This window comes from Panicum virgatum, chromosome 9K (genome assembly GCF_016808335.1).
Source record: "Panicum virgatum strain AP13 chromosome 9K, P.virgatum_v5, whole genome shotgun sequence".
Taxonomy (NCBI): Eukaryota; Viridiplantae; Streptophyta; class Magnoliopsida; order Poales; family Poaceae; genus Panicum; species Panicum virgatum.
The window spans coordinates 59,743,582-59,760,708 of NC_053144.1; the positions used below are offsets into that span (position 1 = coordinate 59,743,582).

At 41.4% G+C, this 17,127-nt stretch overlaps 1 protein-coding gene and 1 pseudogene across 3 annotated transcripts; one reads left to right on the forward strand and one right to left on the reverse strand.

Annotated features, from left to right (window-relative positions):
- Nucleotides 1–5: 5 nt before the first annotated feature.
- Nucleotides 6–3,311, forward strand: LOC120652884 (flagellar attachment zone protein 1-like). 2 transcript variants are annotated; one of them, XM_039930822.1, is made up of 15 exons: nucleotides 6–208; nucleotides 339–420; nucleotides 558–580; nucleotides 696–770; nucleotides 849–902; nucleotides 988–1,065; nucleotides 1,168–1,236; nucleotides 1,309–1,461; nucleotides 1,535–1,703; nucleotides 1,982–2,022; nucleotides 2,140–2,229; nucleotides 2,301–2,405; nucleotides 2,497–2,655; nucleotides 2,761–2,870; nucleotides 2,953–3,311. In XM_039930822.1, the coding sequence occupies exons 1-15, from the start codon at nucleotides 173–175 to the stop codon at nucleotides 3,026–3,028; spliced, it is 1,320 nt and encodes a 439-aa protein (XP_039786756.1). In that variant the 5' UTR covers nucleotides 6–172; the 3' UTR covers nucleotides 3,029–3,311. The 2 variants fall into 2 exon arrangements, with proteins under 2 accessions (XP_039786756.1, XP_039786757.1); XM_039930823.1 differs by having other exon boundaries at nucleotides 2,959–3,311.
- A 7,517-nt stretch (nucleotides 3,312–10,828) lies between these two features.
- On the reverse strand, nucleotides 10,829–14,812 carry LOC120652888 (annotated as a pseudogene). Its single transcript, XR_005666669.1, has 4 exons — nucleotides 14,438–14,812; nucleotides 12,304–12,863; nucleotides 11,997–12,220; nucleotides 10,829–11,483 (listed from the first exon to the last, which is right to left on the reverse strand). The product of XR_005666669.1 is annotated as a serine/threonine-protein phosphatase PP1-like (transcript).
- Between the last annotated feature and the right edge of the window lie 2,315 nt (nucleotides 14,813–17,127).

Genomic DNA, 17,127 nt, shown 5'->3' on the forward strand with positions numbered 1-17,127 from the left:
TTCGGTTGCCGTTGGTTGGTTCCCCTCCTACCTCTTCGCCTTCTTCCTCTTGCGGCTCGCCCATCTCGCCTCCGCCCGCAGCATCCCTGAACCGAGGGAACCAGGGAGGTCCGGCCGCCTCCGATCCGGAGCTCCCAAATCGATACCCATCGCTCGTTCAACCGCCACGGCAATGGAAGCCCACCACGCATCGCGGGGCCGCCGCACCGTACGCCTTCTTCTCCTCTTCCTCTTATTTCGCCCGTTTTTGAGACGGGATGGCGCGCAGATCCCCCGCAAGTACCAGCTTCTGAGATCCGAGGTTCCAATTATGTCGCGTGTGTGCGTGTTTGTGGCAGCTGGAGGAGATCCGGCAGAAGAGAGCCGCCGAGAGGATGCAACACGCCCCGCCGACCGCGGCGTCTCACGTGGACCCTTACGGTTGGTACATCCTTCTCTCCGTCGCTTACTTTTTGATTACTCATTTTGATCTTCTCTTGATTTGCTTTACTTATATGCTAACTTTGACCTGTATTTTCCGTTCCCTGGACGGCTGTATTGATGGTGATGATCTTAAGGGAATCAAAGAGCTGGAGCTGAGGTCAGTTTAGCATACAGTTCAAGAGCTCTCGATCGTTGATAAATTGTATCATAATTGCAAATAAGAGCCCCCTGTCTTTTCTAGATGGTAACTAGGGTTTTTTTATGAATGCTAGCTTCTTGCTCGAGTTCAAGAACTTGAAAATGGAAACGTGGAATTGGAGAGGGAAAACAAAATGCTCTTGTCCAAGGTGCTTTTTATGCAATTTAGTTTCAGTGTGTAGTTTACCCCAGGATTGGCAAGTTTTGATATTGATTTTCTCTGCTAGATTGCTGAGAATGAAGTTGAGAAGGATGCCCTTGTAAACCGTTTGAATGATCTTGTGAGTATCATAGTGTGTGTTGTTGTTGGTGCTGGCTCCTAGTTTTTCTTTTTCTAACCTTTGAGACTTGATTTGTTATCTGCAGGAGCGGAACATAGTGCCCTCTTTGAGAAAAACTTTGAATGACATTTCTTTGGAGAAAGATGCTGCGGTAGTTGCTAAGGTATTAAGCACTTTTTTGTTACTGCATTTGTGCTACCATACCGTGTATTCCTATTATGCATGTTGAATTCTCATTATGTCTTTGGCCTGGCATTCTAAGTAGGAGGATGCTCTAGCTCAACTCAGGAGCATGAAGAAACGGCTGAAGGAAGCAGAAGAGGAGCAGTATAGGGTATTTATTGAAAAGCTGTTTCTTTTTAGCGGTATCATCATTTTGCTAACCTTGATAAGTTAAAATGCACAGGCAGAAGAAGACTCGGCCTCCTTGAGAGCACAGCTAAGTACCCTGCAGCAGCAAGTGATGGGCAACTCTTATAGTGGATTTCCAATGGGAACATCGAGTGATGAATCTCATGCCATGGAAAAGGAGATACAAGATTTACAGGCACAGCTAAAGGTTAATTTATTCAAAAATATTGAATTTTATATTATTTCACTCCTCTAATCTTTACTTCTAAAATACAAAACAGCAAGAGTCATTGCTAAGGCAGCAGGAGCTGCAAAAATTAGCTGAAGAGTCCCAGCTGAGGCAACGAGAGCAAGAAAAACTGGCCGAAGAGCAATCCCGCATTGCTTCTCTGGAGGCTGAAAAGCAACAGTTGGAAGACCAAATTGCTGTTTTGACAAAGAAAGCTACAGGTATGGAGGACCCATATCTTTTATTATGTGAGAAAATTACAATTCATGTAACCCTAAGTAAACATGTGACTCCAGGCTACTTATTGGCATAGGTGCTCTTGCATATATATCATTCTGCAGTTTCTTTGATTACTTCACACTGTTCTATTCTATTGGCATTTAAGCTACATGCTGAGGTAGTTCTTTCTTGTGAGATCCAAAATTAAGCATGGTTTCTGATGATCCTCGGGATACAACATTTACATGAACCTTGAATTGAATATTTTCCTTCCATGCAGAGGACGCCTCTGAGTTTGCTGCGCGCAAGGCATTTTCAATGGTAGTGTATCTAACAAACTTGCACCTGTAGTGTTTTCTGTTCATGGTATTTTTCTAGCTGCGCTAAGCTATTCATGTGAAGTGTACCTAGCTACTGACCCAATTTTCATTATGACAGCAAGATAGGGAAAAACTTGAAAACCAGTTGCATGATATGGCTTTGATGGTTGAGAGGCTAGAGGGAAGTCGTCAAAAACTGTTAATGGAGGTGCTTGATGCTGTTTTACTTTCTTTTTGAATTATTCAAGACCTATATGATAATTTTACTGTGTTGGACAGATTGATTCTCAATCATCAGAAATAGAAAAACTGTTTGAGGAGAACTCAGCCTTGTCTACTTCTTATCAAGAAGCTATAGCTATTACAGTGCAATGGGAAAACCAGGTGTGCTCTGGATCTTCTTGGTCATTTCCTGCATAGATATGTTACATAACCCTTTTGCAGAAGAAATCTGCCTCTTAACTGAAAATTTCAGGTTAGAGATTGTTTGAAGCAAAATGAAGAGCTTCGTTCTCACTTGGAAAAACTAAGACTTGAACAAGCTAGCCTGTTGAAAGTAAGCAATATCAATACCCAATCAGACAACAGCATCTCAAACTCATCAGAATTGGTCACTGAGAATCTTTCTCTAAAGGTTAATGCTGGAGCTTTTTGAATTTTGTTTTGGGTTTAGGTCATGACTTATTGTCAATTCTTGAATTGTCAGTTTACTGTAACATACATGCTTTCCTTCCTACAGGATCAGCTTATTAAAGAACAGAGCAGATCTGAGGGGTTGTCGGCAGAGATAATGAAACTTTCAGCTGAGCTTAGAAAAGCAGTCCAAGCACAGAATAACCTCACAAGACTGTAAGTATACTGCACTTGCATATCTGCCCCTAAGCCCACTTTGTTTCTGCAGGTGAAATTAAATTATCTCCATCTCATGCAGATACAGACCTGTATTAAGAGACATAGAGAGCAATCTAATGAAAATGAAGCAAGAAACATATGCAACGATCCAGTAATACATATTCTGGTCATATCACTGCGGTACGGGCACAAGCTTCACCAATGACTCAATGATAGGCGTTCTGGATGTGTTGGTCTCGTGCCCTTCAAGATGCTGGCGCAAGGCAGTTCGTTTGGTAGCTACTGTTCATTTGTAGAGTTCAGTCGGGATGTTGTATCTTCACCATACTTGATTACTTGTATTCTTGTATTACTCGGTTCCCGCACTGATTTATCTTGTAAATTGGAAGCGATTACAATAGAAAAGAAAGGATCAGAAATCAGATCCACAGCTTATCATGCCCAGCTCTCAAAACAAATTGGTAGAGCCCGAATGTACATTTTTTTCGCAGGCCTTAGCAAAGTGTAAAAAGTGCGCATTCGAGCCCTGGACGTGCAACCTATGCGCGAGATTTTTTTTTTTTGTTAAAAGTGAATGTAAATGAACAGAGATTTTGGGAACAACTGTTGTTTTCATTGATCTCTTTGGAATATATACAAGTGAATGGTTGCGTCGTACGGACGTCGTACGGACGCGACTGTTCGGGAGAAACGCCAAAGGACATGTCCCTTTGGTGACAAGCCTAACTGCTAATACAAAACTAACTGCTAAGCCTTTGATGAGATCGATAGTGAATGGGTGCATGTACGCCAACAGGCACCGTTTCACAACACTCCCCCTCGATCGAATATTACTTGAGATCAATGAAGTTGAAAGCTTGGATTCCTAGAAAAACCCTGTGGGAAAAATCTGAGGAATATGTATGTATAATATGCCATAAAAACTCCTTTAAACCTTGTAGGAAAATAAGGAGAAAATAGCATATATGTGTGATTTAAAATAAATCACTATGTCATTGGTATCCCATTAAAAACCCCAGTGGGGAAAAAATATTGGAGATACGACATATTGTTAACTCCCTCAAAAACCCTTTGGGAAAAATATGAGGAGTTGTATAAGTTGATATACCGCAAAAACTCCTTTAAAAACCCAGTGGAAAAAATAGGAGAAAATATGACGGTATATTATTGGTATTGCCTCTTGGATAACTCACATGAAAAACCTTTTCAGGGAAAAATCATGAATGAGTTGTGAGGGCAATATGTGTCTTTGATATTTCCCACAAAAACCCCGATGGGGAAAATAGAAAATATGACACATTTTTGTATTGATATTGCCTCGTTAAAAACCTTTTATGAGAAACCTTTGTGAGGAAAACTCATAGAGGGAAAAAGAGTACAATATGATGTTTGAGTAGGTTATAATCCAGGAAAAGACTCCCCCTGAACCTTGCAACTCTCAAAGTCACTGAATACCAATTCCATGAAATATGGATGTAGGTATGGACTTAGTGAGTGAATCTGCAAAATGATTGCAAGACTACTTTGGCAAGATGTTTATTTCCCAATATGGAGATAAAACATTTTGAACAATAATTTATGCTCTTATATGACCTGTTTCCATCTTGACAATACAAGCAACCTTATCTTTACAAATAATGGTTGGTGATTCTATGGAATCACATTTGATCACTCTATGAAGCCATGCATATGTGATACTTCAGAATGATAAGTGAAAGTAACCATTGGAGTCAAATTTGATGACTCGTGTGTGTGGAGATTCCACTATAATCAAATCAGTATGTAATATGACATGGGGATTAAATAGCCAGTGATATCCACTACCATATGGATATCTATGGATATCCCTTGACTCCCACCCTTCAGTGTTGTAGAAGTTGCGCTATTTTGTGCTAGCAAAGTATCTACAAATGCAATATCAGGCCTGTTGCAATTGTAAGATACATGAGCGCTTTATGGCATTATGGTTGTCATCCCAGGGTCTGAATGGATATAAGTCCATATTTAGGGATTGAATGTGGATATGAAGTCCAATATGTAATTTGGATATTGACAAACAATATCAATTGGATATTGGTATACTGATATATGTACTTAAGTTGAGACTTAAGCATATCTCATCTCAAATTCCGTCTTAGAAGCCAATTCCACATAATGGAAATTGTACCTTAAATGATTGCTTTATTATTTCAAGGTATTGAAATAATCAATATGTGTTGAGATGATAAAGAATCCAATTAGGGATTTCTTTACACATATATGCAATCATGAGTAGAGTAATCCTTCTATGGAAGGAACTCAATCAATAAGTTGTACCACAATCAACTTAACTGTCTGAAGTCATGCTATGATGACCTGAATTATACACAATGTATGTTGTGATTTGTATTTGGATTCAGAATGTGAAGTCCATTGGGACTTATATGTCCGAATCTATCAAATTCATTTGACCTGCCAATGATTTAATTTAGGAACATAATTTTCACACATACCCTTAGGTATGTTAACATTATGCTGGGTCTCCGCGTGAAACCATATGCTACAAGCTCTCGTTGTTCACCACCTTGCTTCTTAAAAGAAGCTATGTGAGAGAAGACATCAGTTGTACTAATACTTCTCATCATTGAACAAGAGCAATTCTCCTTGATTGCCACCTTTTTGTTTGACCCAATTTGAGTGTGAAGACGCTCTGCCTAGGACTTTTGGTCTGGATCCAGTAAGGTATACAACAATCTTTGAGGAGTATATGTCGCGACATTTTGTAGCCTTTAAATGATTGATTCATTGCTTGGAATCAATATAGCATGTGAAAATTTTAACCCTTTTGGACTCTTTGTCATTCCCATTATTATAGAGTCAGGGTGTTCCGATATCCCGAAATCAGAATTTGGATGCACCGTTGATTTGGGTGGACTTCGATCCTGGTATTGGATGCTCGTCCATTGGGTGTCTACCAAATTTGAGGTTGGCTTGGATTTACTGACTTGGAGGATAGATCAGTCCTCGGTATCCTCAGATGCTTACTCAGAGCATTATCCTTACAAGCGGCCGTACTTCTCCCCCTCATCTTTGGAAGTGGGAGATGAATGGTTTTCATTGGTACCTCCATTCTTTCAGGCACATTGTGAGTAGGATAAGAGGATTTTGTGACACCCTTATTATCAGTAAATGCTTTTGGCAGATTCTTTGCAATATGATGCAAAAATATAAGATGGTATAAATGATTTGGTTTAGATTCTTTTTGGTACGTGGATATGAGGATTGAATATCAATATGTGATACTCTTTTGATTCCTGGCATTCTTTGTGTGGTATAAGTCTCCCCCTAATGCCTGGAATTCTCCTCAAATTGTGATCAACATACGGGCTATATAAATCACCTATAGAGATCCGAGGTATTGTATGAATGACGGATAATAATACCTCATTGGGACCCTAATGCCCATTGGTATGTTGGGGTGGTGATATCGGTATGTGCAAACATACTCGATGCGCAGATAGGGAATGTTTGGCTGTGGCCAAAGCTCCACATACATACTGCAATGGAGGGAGTTGTATAAGTGCAGTTTGATGAATTTGAATTATGGATGTGGTGTGTAAGGCCACATGAAAACAACTTAGTGTTGGTAATTACAATTCTATTTTAATGGGTCATGCAATTAAGTTGATTCTCAATAAGAGATTCAAACAAACCATTATTGGTATGGGCATAAGGTACTCAAAATATATAGTTCCCAAAATACAAACAATTCCATGTAAAATGGATTTATCCCGCGTCCAGGATAATTTGCTCTAAATTGAAGATTTAGAGAAATAAGTTTGGTATATCAATGGTTCTTATGACTAAGATAATACACACATGTGGGACTATATTATAGATGCATCAAAAGTGAGTACATATGGTCCACAATAAATGGCTAAGTGAAGTACTAGTATGTACTTGAATTTCTTCAAGAAATTTAGTGGCTCATATTGATGCTATGACAAATAGATTTGATAATAATTCTCATGTTATTCCTATGATTGAAAAACCTAGGAAAATATGCCAAGTCTTGTTGGCATCAAAAGAGAATTATTATGTACGCAACATGTAATATGGGATTGATGTATGTATAATACACCCTAGATGATATGGAAAGAATCTGCAGAATTTAATTAGCTTTCATATATGTTGCTCTAAATAGAGTGAAGATTTTCATCATCGCTCCTTAGTATTGGGTTTCAGTGGAAACCATGTAACTAGATAATATGAAAACTACATATGGTATTTATAGAATCGGGATACATTGATGCATCCATGATTACTTGAATACCCATAGAAAGAGCATAATCTCTCATAGTTGTGTTAGCAAGACAATGGTCCAGTAATCAAGATTCCTTTCCATCTAGTTGAATCCCAAACAATTCTATATAGAGTGAGGCAATATTCGAATTTGAATTTGCACTCATATAGAATATGTATACTATGTATGTGTAGTCCAATCAAATAGAGGGCACCTTGTATGAGCACCTGATTTGCCATATCCATTTTTAAGAGAAAATATTCCGTTGGTTGTCATCTTGGGGTTTCAATATGGAAACCACGTTGATGGATATCTCTATAATCGAATTGGGTACATTATGGAATCAGAATGTAATATTGGATTCGTGATTACTAATTGAGTACCAATAGGGAGTATGATAGTAGCACGACCAAAGCTTTTCATGATCCTAAAAATTCAACTGTACTTTAGGTGCTAATGGAGCACCACTATGATGCCAATGATGATTACTCATTAGAGTTTATCATACATTTAGACCTGAAGTATTGTAGGAATTTTCTAGAATTCATATGGTAAGTTGCGGTTAATCGCAAAAACGCAATAATGAGGATATTTGGAACAACATAACTTTTTAGTCTCAAGTGGACATGAAGTCCTAGAGATAAAATTATGGCCAAACATAGTTGGCATTTGGGCAAAATTATTGCCTTGTGTTGTTCATATCACTTATTGAGAGCTAGCCAGTGCATTGATTTGCATCCTTTGAGATACACATATGTGTGATCTGGATGTGTATGGTGCTTTATTTAAATAAAACTCCATATTTAAATTGATCATGAGCAAGTGATGCTCTCTAATAAGGAGCATTAAATATTGGTATCAATCCATAGAGCATTAAGTTTAACCTTACGTCCATTGACCATGTTGGATAATGGAAACCATCAAGAGCGATTAAACTTCTTTGACGGTCATTTATCCAACACGAGGCAAACCATCGAACATTTTTAAGTAAAACTTAAAATGTTGAGGTGTGTTGTAATGAGATGCAAAATAAAGACAAGATAAATCTTGTATTAATAATGGTGTATCTTATTTACATAACAATATAATGGAGGTAGTCACCATGAAGGTGTAGACCTCGAATTGGGCAGAATCTGTGTTAACAGGAGATGCCAAATTGTTAATGTAAATTGTAGGAACACGTCTAAAGGTAGTCATCAATTAATGATGTAGACCTTGTTTAATTCGCAAACGTATTGGGTACGCACTTTGAGGATAATCACTAAGTGTTTACTTAGTGTAGATCCCACAGTAGCAATTATAGTGCTACCTTGTGTATGGCCAATAGGAATGCAAATTAATGGTAGTCATTTTTTTTGAAAAAAATGTAGACCAAATGTTCTAAGTGTTAATGTTGGGTACGCACTTTGAGGATTGGCACTAAGTATTTACTTAGTGTAAATCCCGCAGTAGCAATTGTGGTGCTACCTTGTGGAGTGGCCAACAAAACGATTATAGAACATGCGTGTTATACAATTGATTAATGAGAAAAATACACATAACTTGTTGCATCCATTATTTAAGCGCGTAGTGCTTTGAAATTGGAAAAGCATAAAATTAAGGGTCTTAATTAAAATGATCGATTGCAAAAGAAATAAATTAATAAATAAATATGCAAGATCATGGTCGCTAGGGATATTATCTATTGGATTTGTCATACATACCGGGACAAATACTTTGAATAATATCACAAATGGATATTTTACAATGATAAAATATCATAGGTACAAATACATTTAAAGTCAGCGACTAAACATAATAGTAATATTTTACAGCACATAATTACTGGAGACTAACAGAGTCTTATGCGAATTATTGCTGAAATTAAATCAACTAAATAATAAAGATAATAGGCCAGCCAGCCATGGGGATTGGAAATGAATCCACGTTCATTAGCTTGGCCCATCAAGCATGCACAGGACGAACAGCAGGAAGGGAGGTCCGAGCGTAGGCCATTGGGCCATCTTCACGGCCTATTAGAGGCATCTCTGGCAAGCAGCAGGGTTGCAACTTGCAACCCTACTCCATGCCGCTGGACACCAGGAAACAGCCGCCGCCACTTGACCACCCCGCCGCCGCTCACCACTGCGCTGCCGCTGCGCTCGCCTGATTTAGTTGGAGGAGGACTCCCCCTCATCGGGAGAGTAGAAGCCGTTGTTGTAGGCTCCCATGTTCAGCACCTCCGCGCTTGGGAGGTTGAGATCCGTCGGGTTCCAGGCGCCGGTGCGGCGGAGTCCGGGGCGCCGGTCCACTGCCGCCGTCTTGCGACCGAGGAGGCGCCGGAGCATCGAGGTTGGCAGGGCCTCGGTCGGAGGAGGACTCGGGAGGGCCTGAGCCTTCATGCGCGCTGCAGCCTCGGCGCGTGTCTTGGGCGGAGAAGCCGGTGCCTCTGCCGCCGGAGGAACCGAGGGGCCGGCGATGTAGTACGGTGGTACGCCGGTCCTTGCCGCTCGCGTGCCACCAGGGTTGATAAGTATGCCGCTTCCAGGGCCGGACACGACTGCATCCTCTTCTTCAATCTCCACAGCGTCGAGCGCGGGTGTAGCCTGAGTGTTCAGGAACCATGGATCGAGCGGGGGGAACGCCCGTCCTTGTCACCACTGGAGTCGGAGAGGCTGAGTGTGGGCGACGGTGCGGCATCAGCGTGAATTCCTTGCAGAAATCACACCAGTAGCATGGCGGTGCTGGTGTCGGAGACATCGGTTCCTCCATGGGAACGGCAACCACTTCATCAACGGGCGGCGCCGGTGCTTCGACAATTGGGGGCGCCGGGGCCTCGACCGCTTGTGGCGCAACATTGCTTGGGCCAGCACCGTCCACGCCTCGGCGAGGAGACGGGGGCTGGCTCTGCAAACGCGGTGCGAGCGGAGAAGCCTGGCGGCCGCGACGAACTGGGCTCCAGCGGCGTCCTCGACGAGCATCCTGTCGGAGATTGCGGCTTACCGTGGGGTTCAGAGGCATGTGCCTCTGCGTTGTTCTTTCCTCTTGTTCAGAAGAGCAAAGCGCTGATAACGTGTTAAAAGTGAATGTAAATGAACAGAGATTTTGGGAACAACTGTTGTTTTCATTGATCTCTTTGGAATATATACAAGTGAATGGTTGCGTCGTACGGACGTCGTACGGACGCGACTGTTTCGGGAGAAACGCCAAAGGACATGTCCCTTTGGTGACAAGCCTAACTGCTAATACAAAACTAACTGCTAAGCCTTTGATGAGATCGATAGTGAATGGGTGCATGTACGCCAACAGGCACCATTTCACAACATTTTTAAGTCACTAGCGCTGCCCATTATAGAACTGCACTGGTATAGATGTTACGATCGATAAAGTATAAACCTATGCTTGAGATGCATTAGCAGTCTGCGGAGGTGAGGGCTAACTAATTTTACGGGCCAGCGAGGGGAAAACAATTTCGCTCCCATCCTGACCGAGCCTCCCAAGGTAGCAGCGTAGATGCAAACTGGTTTGAGTTACGCAAAAATGCTATTTGCAGTCCTGCCCTGACTCGTATTGCAGAAAAAAAACATTAGTTACATTTTAGTAGTGCCTGGATGTTTCCCTGAATTGCGTGAGGCAATGCATATCTAGGCCAAACCATACATTTGTCTTGCACAGCATGTTCGCAAAAATTGTAAGAAAAAACCAGAGTCGCCCATGTAATACCATAACAAAATTGTCCAAATGTGAAACCCATAAGTGCAAGTCAAGACACGAATTTCTAGTTGGCAGCTAATCTGGCCAGCACATCGAAATTCACGTCGTCCATCATACTAATCTGACCGATAAACCAAAAAAGTCAGCTGTTGAACCGCCTTTTGTAAGTTGTCAGCAAGCATCAGCACCTCCTTCAGTGTTGCTCAACTCTTCAGCTTAATTGATGTTTGGCACCTCTATCGAAACTAAAACAGCAATCCATATCCAAGCAACAGAAAACACAGCCTCAGCTCAGCCCTTACCTCCATACAAGTGATACAACTGCTTTTAAATAGTGAAACTTGCAAACAGAAACTCCTTGATGTTCAGAATTTTTCCTGGCTGGAGAAGGAAATCGCCTCAGGTCAATTTGGCAACTTCATCCTTCCATAATCAATATATCTACAGCTACATGATTGTTTCACACACGGTAACAGGAAAGGGGTAAAAAATCAGGCACTTGCCATGAAGAGTAACTTCCAGGCGAACAGTTAGGTATGATATTATTTGTTTCTCTGGTAGAAGTAGCCCAATGCTGCCCTCGCTTGGCGCCAGCATGCTTTTCATCTTGATGCATCCACAGGAGGTGTCATGAGCTAAAATGTAGTCATAAATGAAGATTCATAAGCTCATGTAGGGTACTGTAATCCAGAAACAGAACATTATGGGACTGGGAACATCAGTTTAACAAGACTTGTGATCATTTGCAGAGTGACTAGGCAATGCCAAATTTGGTCTTCATTTTTCATTCCTATAGAATAACATACTGCTAGACTTTGTTTGTGTGCCACTTCAGTAAAATGATGAAAACTACTAAGGAGAACCAAGTTGTTATTTGAACCTGGGTGGATCCTGTTGAATTGAATGTAAATACGGAAAATAACCTAAACAGGCTACTTGCACAGATATATTCATCATTCTTTACAGACTAATTCACTTTAGCTTATCACATTGCGATAGAGCAAATAAATCAGGCATCTATGACATCTACAATGTGCAAAATGGAAAAGCAATACAATAAATACATGTAGCATCATCGACAAATGCACAAGTAATGTGAGTCAACACTTGTCTGGTTAAGAGCACGACAAAACATTGAACTAACTGACCTCAGAGCTGCTGGAAGCGGAACGGATTCACCATCTCACATTTTGTTTGACCCCATAAATTTGTTTTTTCTCTCAGCAGGTTTGAGAATTTGGAACGAGCACATCAAAGTTTCATCAACGCTCATCATCGCACCAGCATTATCAAATTCACCACAATAATTCGGGGCCGAGAATATGGTGACAAGCTGTCTGTCAGCAAAGAATTCATACCCATCCTCAACAACCTGACATTACATGACCTTCAATTATCAGTTGACTGGCAAATATGAAATAAAGAAAAGATTGCACCAAAATACTAAGGCAGTACCTGGTGAGCCCGACAAATAAGATCAAGATCATGTTTTTCCAAGAACTCTGAAACCTTGTCAGCACCAAAGGTATATGAGACCCCTCTATCATTCATGCCCCACCCTTGAACATCTTTTCCTGGATCTGACCAAAGCAAGTCACATAGTAGACCTTGATCCGGTACATCGGTTGGACGTTGCAAGTTCTTTATCTCATCCAAGTGTGTTAGATCAGGAGAGAGTCCACCATGCATACACAATATTTTATCATCAATTAGAGCAGCCACGGGGAGAGTGTTGAAACATTCAGTGAAAACCTTCCATAGCCGCACATTAAATCGACGTTTGCATTCATCATAAAATCCATATATTCTGTTTATTGAAGCACATTCATGATTGCCCCTCAGAAGAAAAAAGTTCTCTGGGTACTTGATTTTGTATGCAAGAAGAAGGCATATAGTCTCCAAACTTTGTTTGCCTCGATCAACATAATCACCTAAGAATAGATAGTTGGCTTCAGGAGGAAAGCCTCCATATTCAAAAAGCCTTAAAAGATCGCTGTATTGACCATGGATGTCACCTGATACCAATGATAGAGGAGACTACAGTTAGATGCTAATATTTATCTATTCTGTGAAGACTTAAAGACCAAATTGCACAATCACAGTCCAAAGGTTGCATCACTAAAACAGAAACATATAACAGATTTATGAGGCAAGCAACAATAATATGATAATATAGAGGATGAAAACTAACAATTCAATAGATCAGGAAGCATTATGTTTGGAATTGCAAATGAAACAAGTGGTCAGTAACTACTTTGCTGCTGCAAAGACCCACACAGATCATGCACCTATAACCACGGAAACAGGACATCTTGTTGCTCCCATGCTCAACACTGCTACCCCAATGTAGACACTTCAAAATAAAAGCTAGTAACAAGTTGAACATCCTCTGCTAGGGTGGTAATAATATCCAAAGGAGGTAAACAGATCAGAAGAAGAATTTTGTATATGCCAGAAAAAATGGCGGACCCAGCTCTGAAAGCTCCCATGCATTTTGGGTTATGGGGGATATAATTTCTAGGTAGTGCTTTTGTTGCAAGGAGGCTGATACAAGCCCAGGAGGCCAGGAACTTGAAGGCTTGAAGGCACATGTTGTGAGACAAGACAAGAGACCCTGCTACTGCACAAGCCCCAACCCTCTATTATGTGACACAGCAAGACCATACTAACAGAACAGTAGTGCAATTATGGTCGAGCGTGAGCTACCCCAACCATCCTATGGAACCTGCTGAAAGGACATGGCAAAGAGGCACAAGCATTCCAGTGCAAGATTAAGGTTTATAATTCAACTGGGGACATAGAGAAGGCTAAGAATAAGTTGCCACTACAATTTCTCGCAAGTAACCAGAAATGGCCAACCATGAAGAGGGCAAGAGGCTAGTCAAGAATCAATAATCATGCTCAAAATGGGATGTTAGCAAAATGATTGATGTTATATAATTGAAGATGAACCAATATCCACAGAAGAATTTAACTTCAGCTTGATCCATTCAAAATGTTTAATTAAATGTGGTAGCATTCCTCTATCAACACTCAATTGATGTGCTGCTCATCATACACTATAATACTTACCTAACTATCTATCATAGCAACAGCTCAGAGAAGATATTGGTAAGAACAATATTGGCAATAAACCCCAGGCAGTACTGTAAGCATAATTGGCAAACAGGATTTAACCAATTCGAAGTAAACCTTTATAAGCCCTCATGCCCGCACCCATGTCTACAGCTGATTTTTTTTTCAATCATATGTGCACATATATTGCTGGTGAAATTTTCTCCTTTGCAAATACCTCACCAGCATGGCAATGGCATATATCCATATTCAAATCAAAACCCTTGGGAAAATATCAGTATCACAGGCTCTAGCATCCACCAACCAGCAAAAACAGGATTATCAAATCCACAACCCAGATTGATGCTACACGCCCACGATCACCCCACCGCTACGTAGACACACGATCGCCAGAATCCCACGAGACGCAAGCTTCAACCACCGGCGGCGCGACCAAACCAGATCTACCGCCACGGCCCGTAGGAGAGAAAGAGGGAGGGGGCGGGAGGAGCAGAAGCAGAGGAAGGGCACGCACCGCAGATCTTGATCGGCGCCTCGAGCTCGAGCAGGTTGGGCTGGCTGAGGAAGATGTCGCGGGAGACGGTGCAGAGCTGGCGGATCTCCGCCTCGGAGAGCTGCACCTGCTTCCCGGGGCGCGCGGTCCGCACCTCGAGCAGGCGTCGGATGATGTCGTCGAGGAGCGCGGCGTCCATGCCCCCGCCGCCCTGCCCTCCCGCCGCCGGCGCCGCCGCCATCCCCTCCCCTGGGCTGTGCTGCGCTGGAGAGAGGTAGATCGGTGGAGCTAGGGTTTCCGGCGGCGCGTCGGGAAGGGGGCGGAGGGTGGGAGGGAGGGAGGAGAGAGATTGCGCGACCAGGCCGCGGATAGGTAGATAAACTCGTCCTCGTTCTCGTTCTCGTTCTCGTTCTCGGTAAACCCTTCTCTCTCTTTTTTTTTTCCGTTCCCAGACTCCCCAGTTGACGTGTGGTGAGGTGCCGAGCCGAGCCGAGGCGGTGTCCGGTGTCGTAGACGTGTTCGTTTCGCTTCGCGGTGACCTGCTGGGTCTGCAACTCCGACGTGGCGGAGACGCCGTGCTGCTCCCTCTTTTGCTCTAGCTCTTTTTTTTTTGCGAATTTCCCCCAGCTCTAGCTCTCTACTGATCCATCTCTATCTGGGCCCCTCATTATATTGTTCACTTATGGTGACTCTTCCCGTGTTTGCAGGTTGCTCCAACGGTCCATACTATGCTTGATACTAACCTCCGTTCATAAATAATTGACAACTTTGATTTTACTGTTCAAAGTTTGACCTTCAATTTTCTTATAAATTCATTGTTATGACATTTCAAATATGCATCATACTTAAAGTATTCTTAACACTAAATCTAGTTAACAAGATATTTTTTAAATAATTAGCGGTCAAAGTAGTAATAGTAAAAGTCAAAATTGTCAAGTATTTGTGAACGGAGGTTAGTAGCTCAGTCGTGTGATCGTACGTTGCAGTCCATGGCTGAAGACTTTTTGACGGTTTGAATCCCATCAGGCATCAACCGCATGATAAGGTTTCTTTTTGTTGTATTCAATTCCTTCGTCTTGATTTGCATGTGAATTGGTAATTTCTAGGAGATTTCGAACTATTGATTCATATCAGAGCTAGACAAAGGTAAATGATTCTAGTTCTAGACACAATAAATAAATGATGTACTTAAGTACTTTCATATCGAAAAAAAAAGTAGAAGTTAGAGTATTGTGTTGTTATTGATAACTGGAGCTCACTAATTAACACTATGGAGCGTGTTGTCTCTCCTAGTGGTGTCTCATCTTTTTAAAGCTCCCACGCCTTATTTCGACTGCTTGGTACTTTTTACATGCATTACTCTTTTCTACGACTACAACATTCAGCTTTGGTAAACGTCGCTACCTTGCACCATGGTCGTCTCCGCATGCCCCTATCGTCCAAACGTTACGCCGCCAGAGGCTAGAAAGAAAAGGCCTTGGACTACTGATGTTCTACGGAAAAACAAACAAGATTTAGAATGCCTGCACAAAAAAGAAAGAGTGAATTCTGACCTATCCGATCAAAATTGGAGCGCATGCACCGCATCCACATGATAAATTATAAAGGCATTCAATTCGGATTAAAATATTTGAGATGGTACTTCCTAATCTCTTAAACACTAAAAGAGAGGATACATGATGAGGACATACTCACATACATCTTGTTTCTTAGCTCTGTTACAGTAATTGTAAAGTGCCACCTATGGTACTTTTCTCTTCGAATTTTTCGTGGCTGTTGATCTATGAAAAGTATTTTAAAAATCTAATTAATAGTGCTAAGGTGTTTGGTCCTACTCTTTTTGTACTTGGATCCATATTTTTATACCATCAAGTACTTTAGTCTATGTACTTTTAAGTACTTTCTACCTTGACCACCGTATGATTCTGATACATGGACGACTCTTATTTTTTTCAATCATTGTTAAAAATTCTTATTCTTTCATATATTATCAAAACTATGGATCAGTTTTTAAAACAGAAAACTAGGGACCGGAGTACACCAACACTTTTTACGTGTCAATCAAAGGTAATGGATCTTGGCCTTGTTGTTTTTACTCCGAGCTAGAGGACTTAAGTCTTACATCCCATGAGAGACGGGCGTGTAGTCTGCTGTTAGATTCACCAAACTTAAAATAGTACTGTTCAAAAACGTTTTGCTCATTATGTATAAACTTTTTAAAAAACATCTAGCTTCACTCTCAATACAAGGACAGCAGGAACCTGCTCCAGATGATCTCTTACCCTTTAACGCATAGCAAGCTTGGTCTAAATCTGATGCGATCATTTAGAACGAACTCACTCGAGCAATGCGTGTGTCAGGTTGGCATGCACCGTTCTTGCAGTGGGGTCACCTTGGGCTAAAATAGGGCTTAAAAAGAATGACATATTTGCAGAAATAGAGATTTTAGGCGCAAAAGGATCATCATGAGCTATTGGAGGTTGGACTTGTGGTAGCCTCTGTTTGATCTCAGCCAGATCAGAAAACTAAGCTTAACACAAAAATTCACAAACATGGGAATTTGATGAGTCTTGGTAATTTTTGGGCCCGTACACATATCCACCATATTGATTTACTTTAGCCCCAAAATTTGGACTGAAAAGAAGCCCAAAAACACCATACCAAAGTTTCCATACTGCCTATACCACGCACCAACGTGTGTTTGTGTATAT

Coding starts and splice junctions, on each gene's coding strand:
- LOC120652884 (XM_039930822.1), top strand. CDS start 173: ATGGAAGCCCACCACGCATCGCGGGGCCGCCGCACC. Junction 903..987: donor TAAACCGTTTGAATGATCTT/GTGAGTATCATA, acceptor TGTTATCTGCAG/GAGCGGAACATAGTGCCCTC. Junction 2,406..2,496: donor CAGTGCAATGGGAAAACCAG/GTGTGCTCTGGA, acceptor TGAAAATTTCAG/GTTAGAGATTGTTTGAAGCA.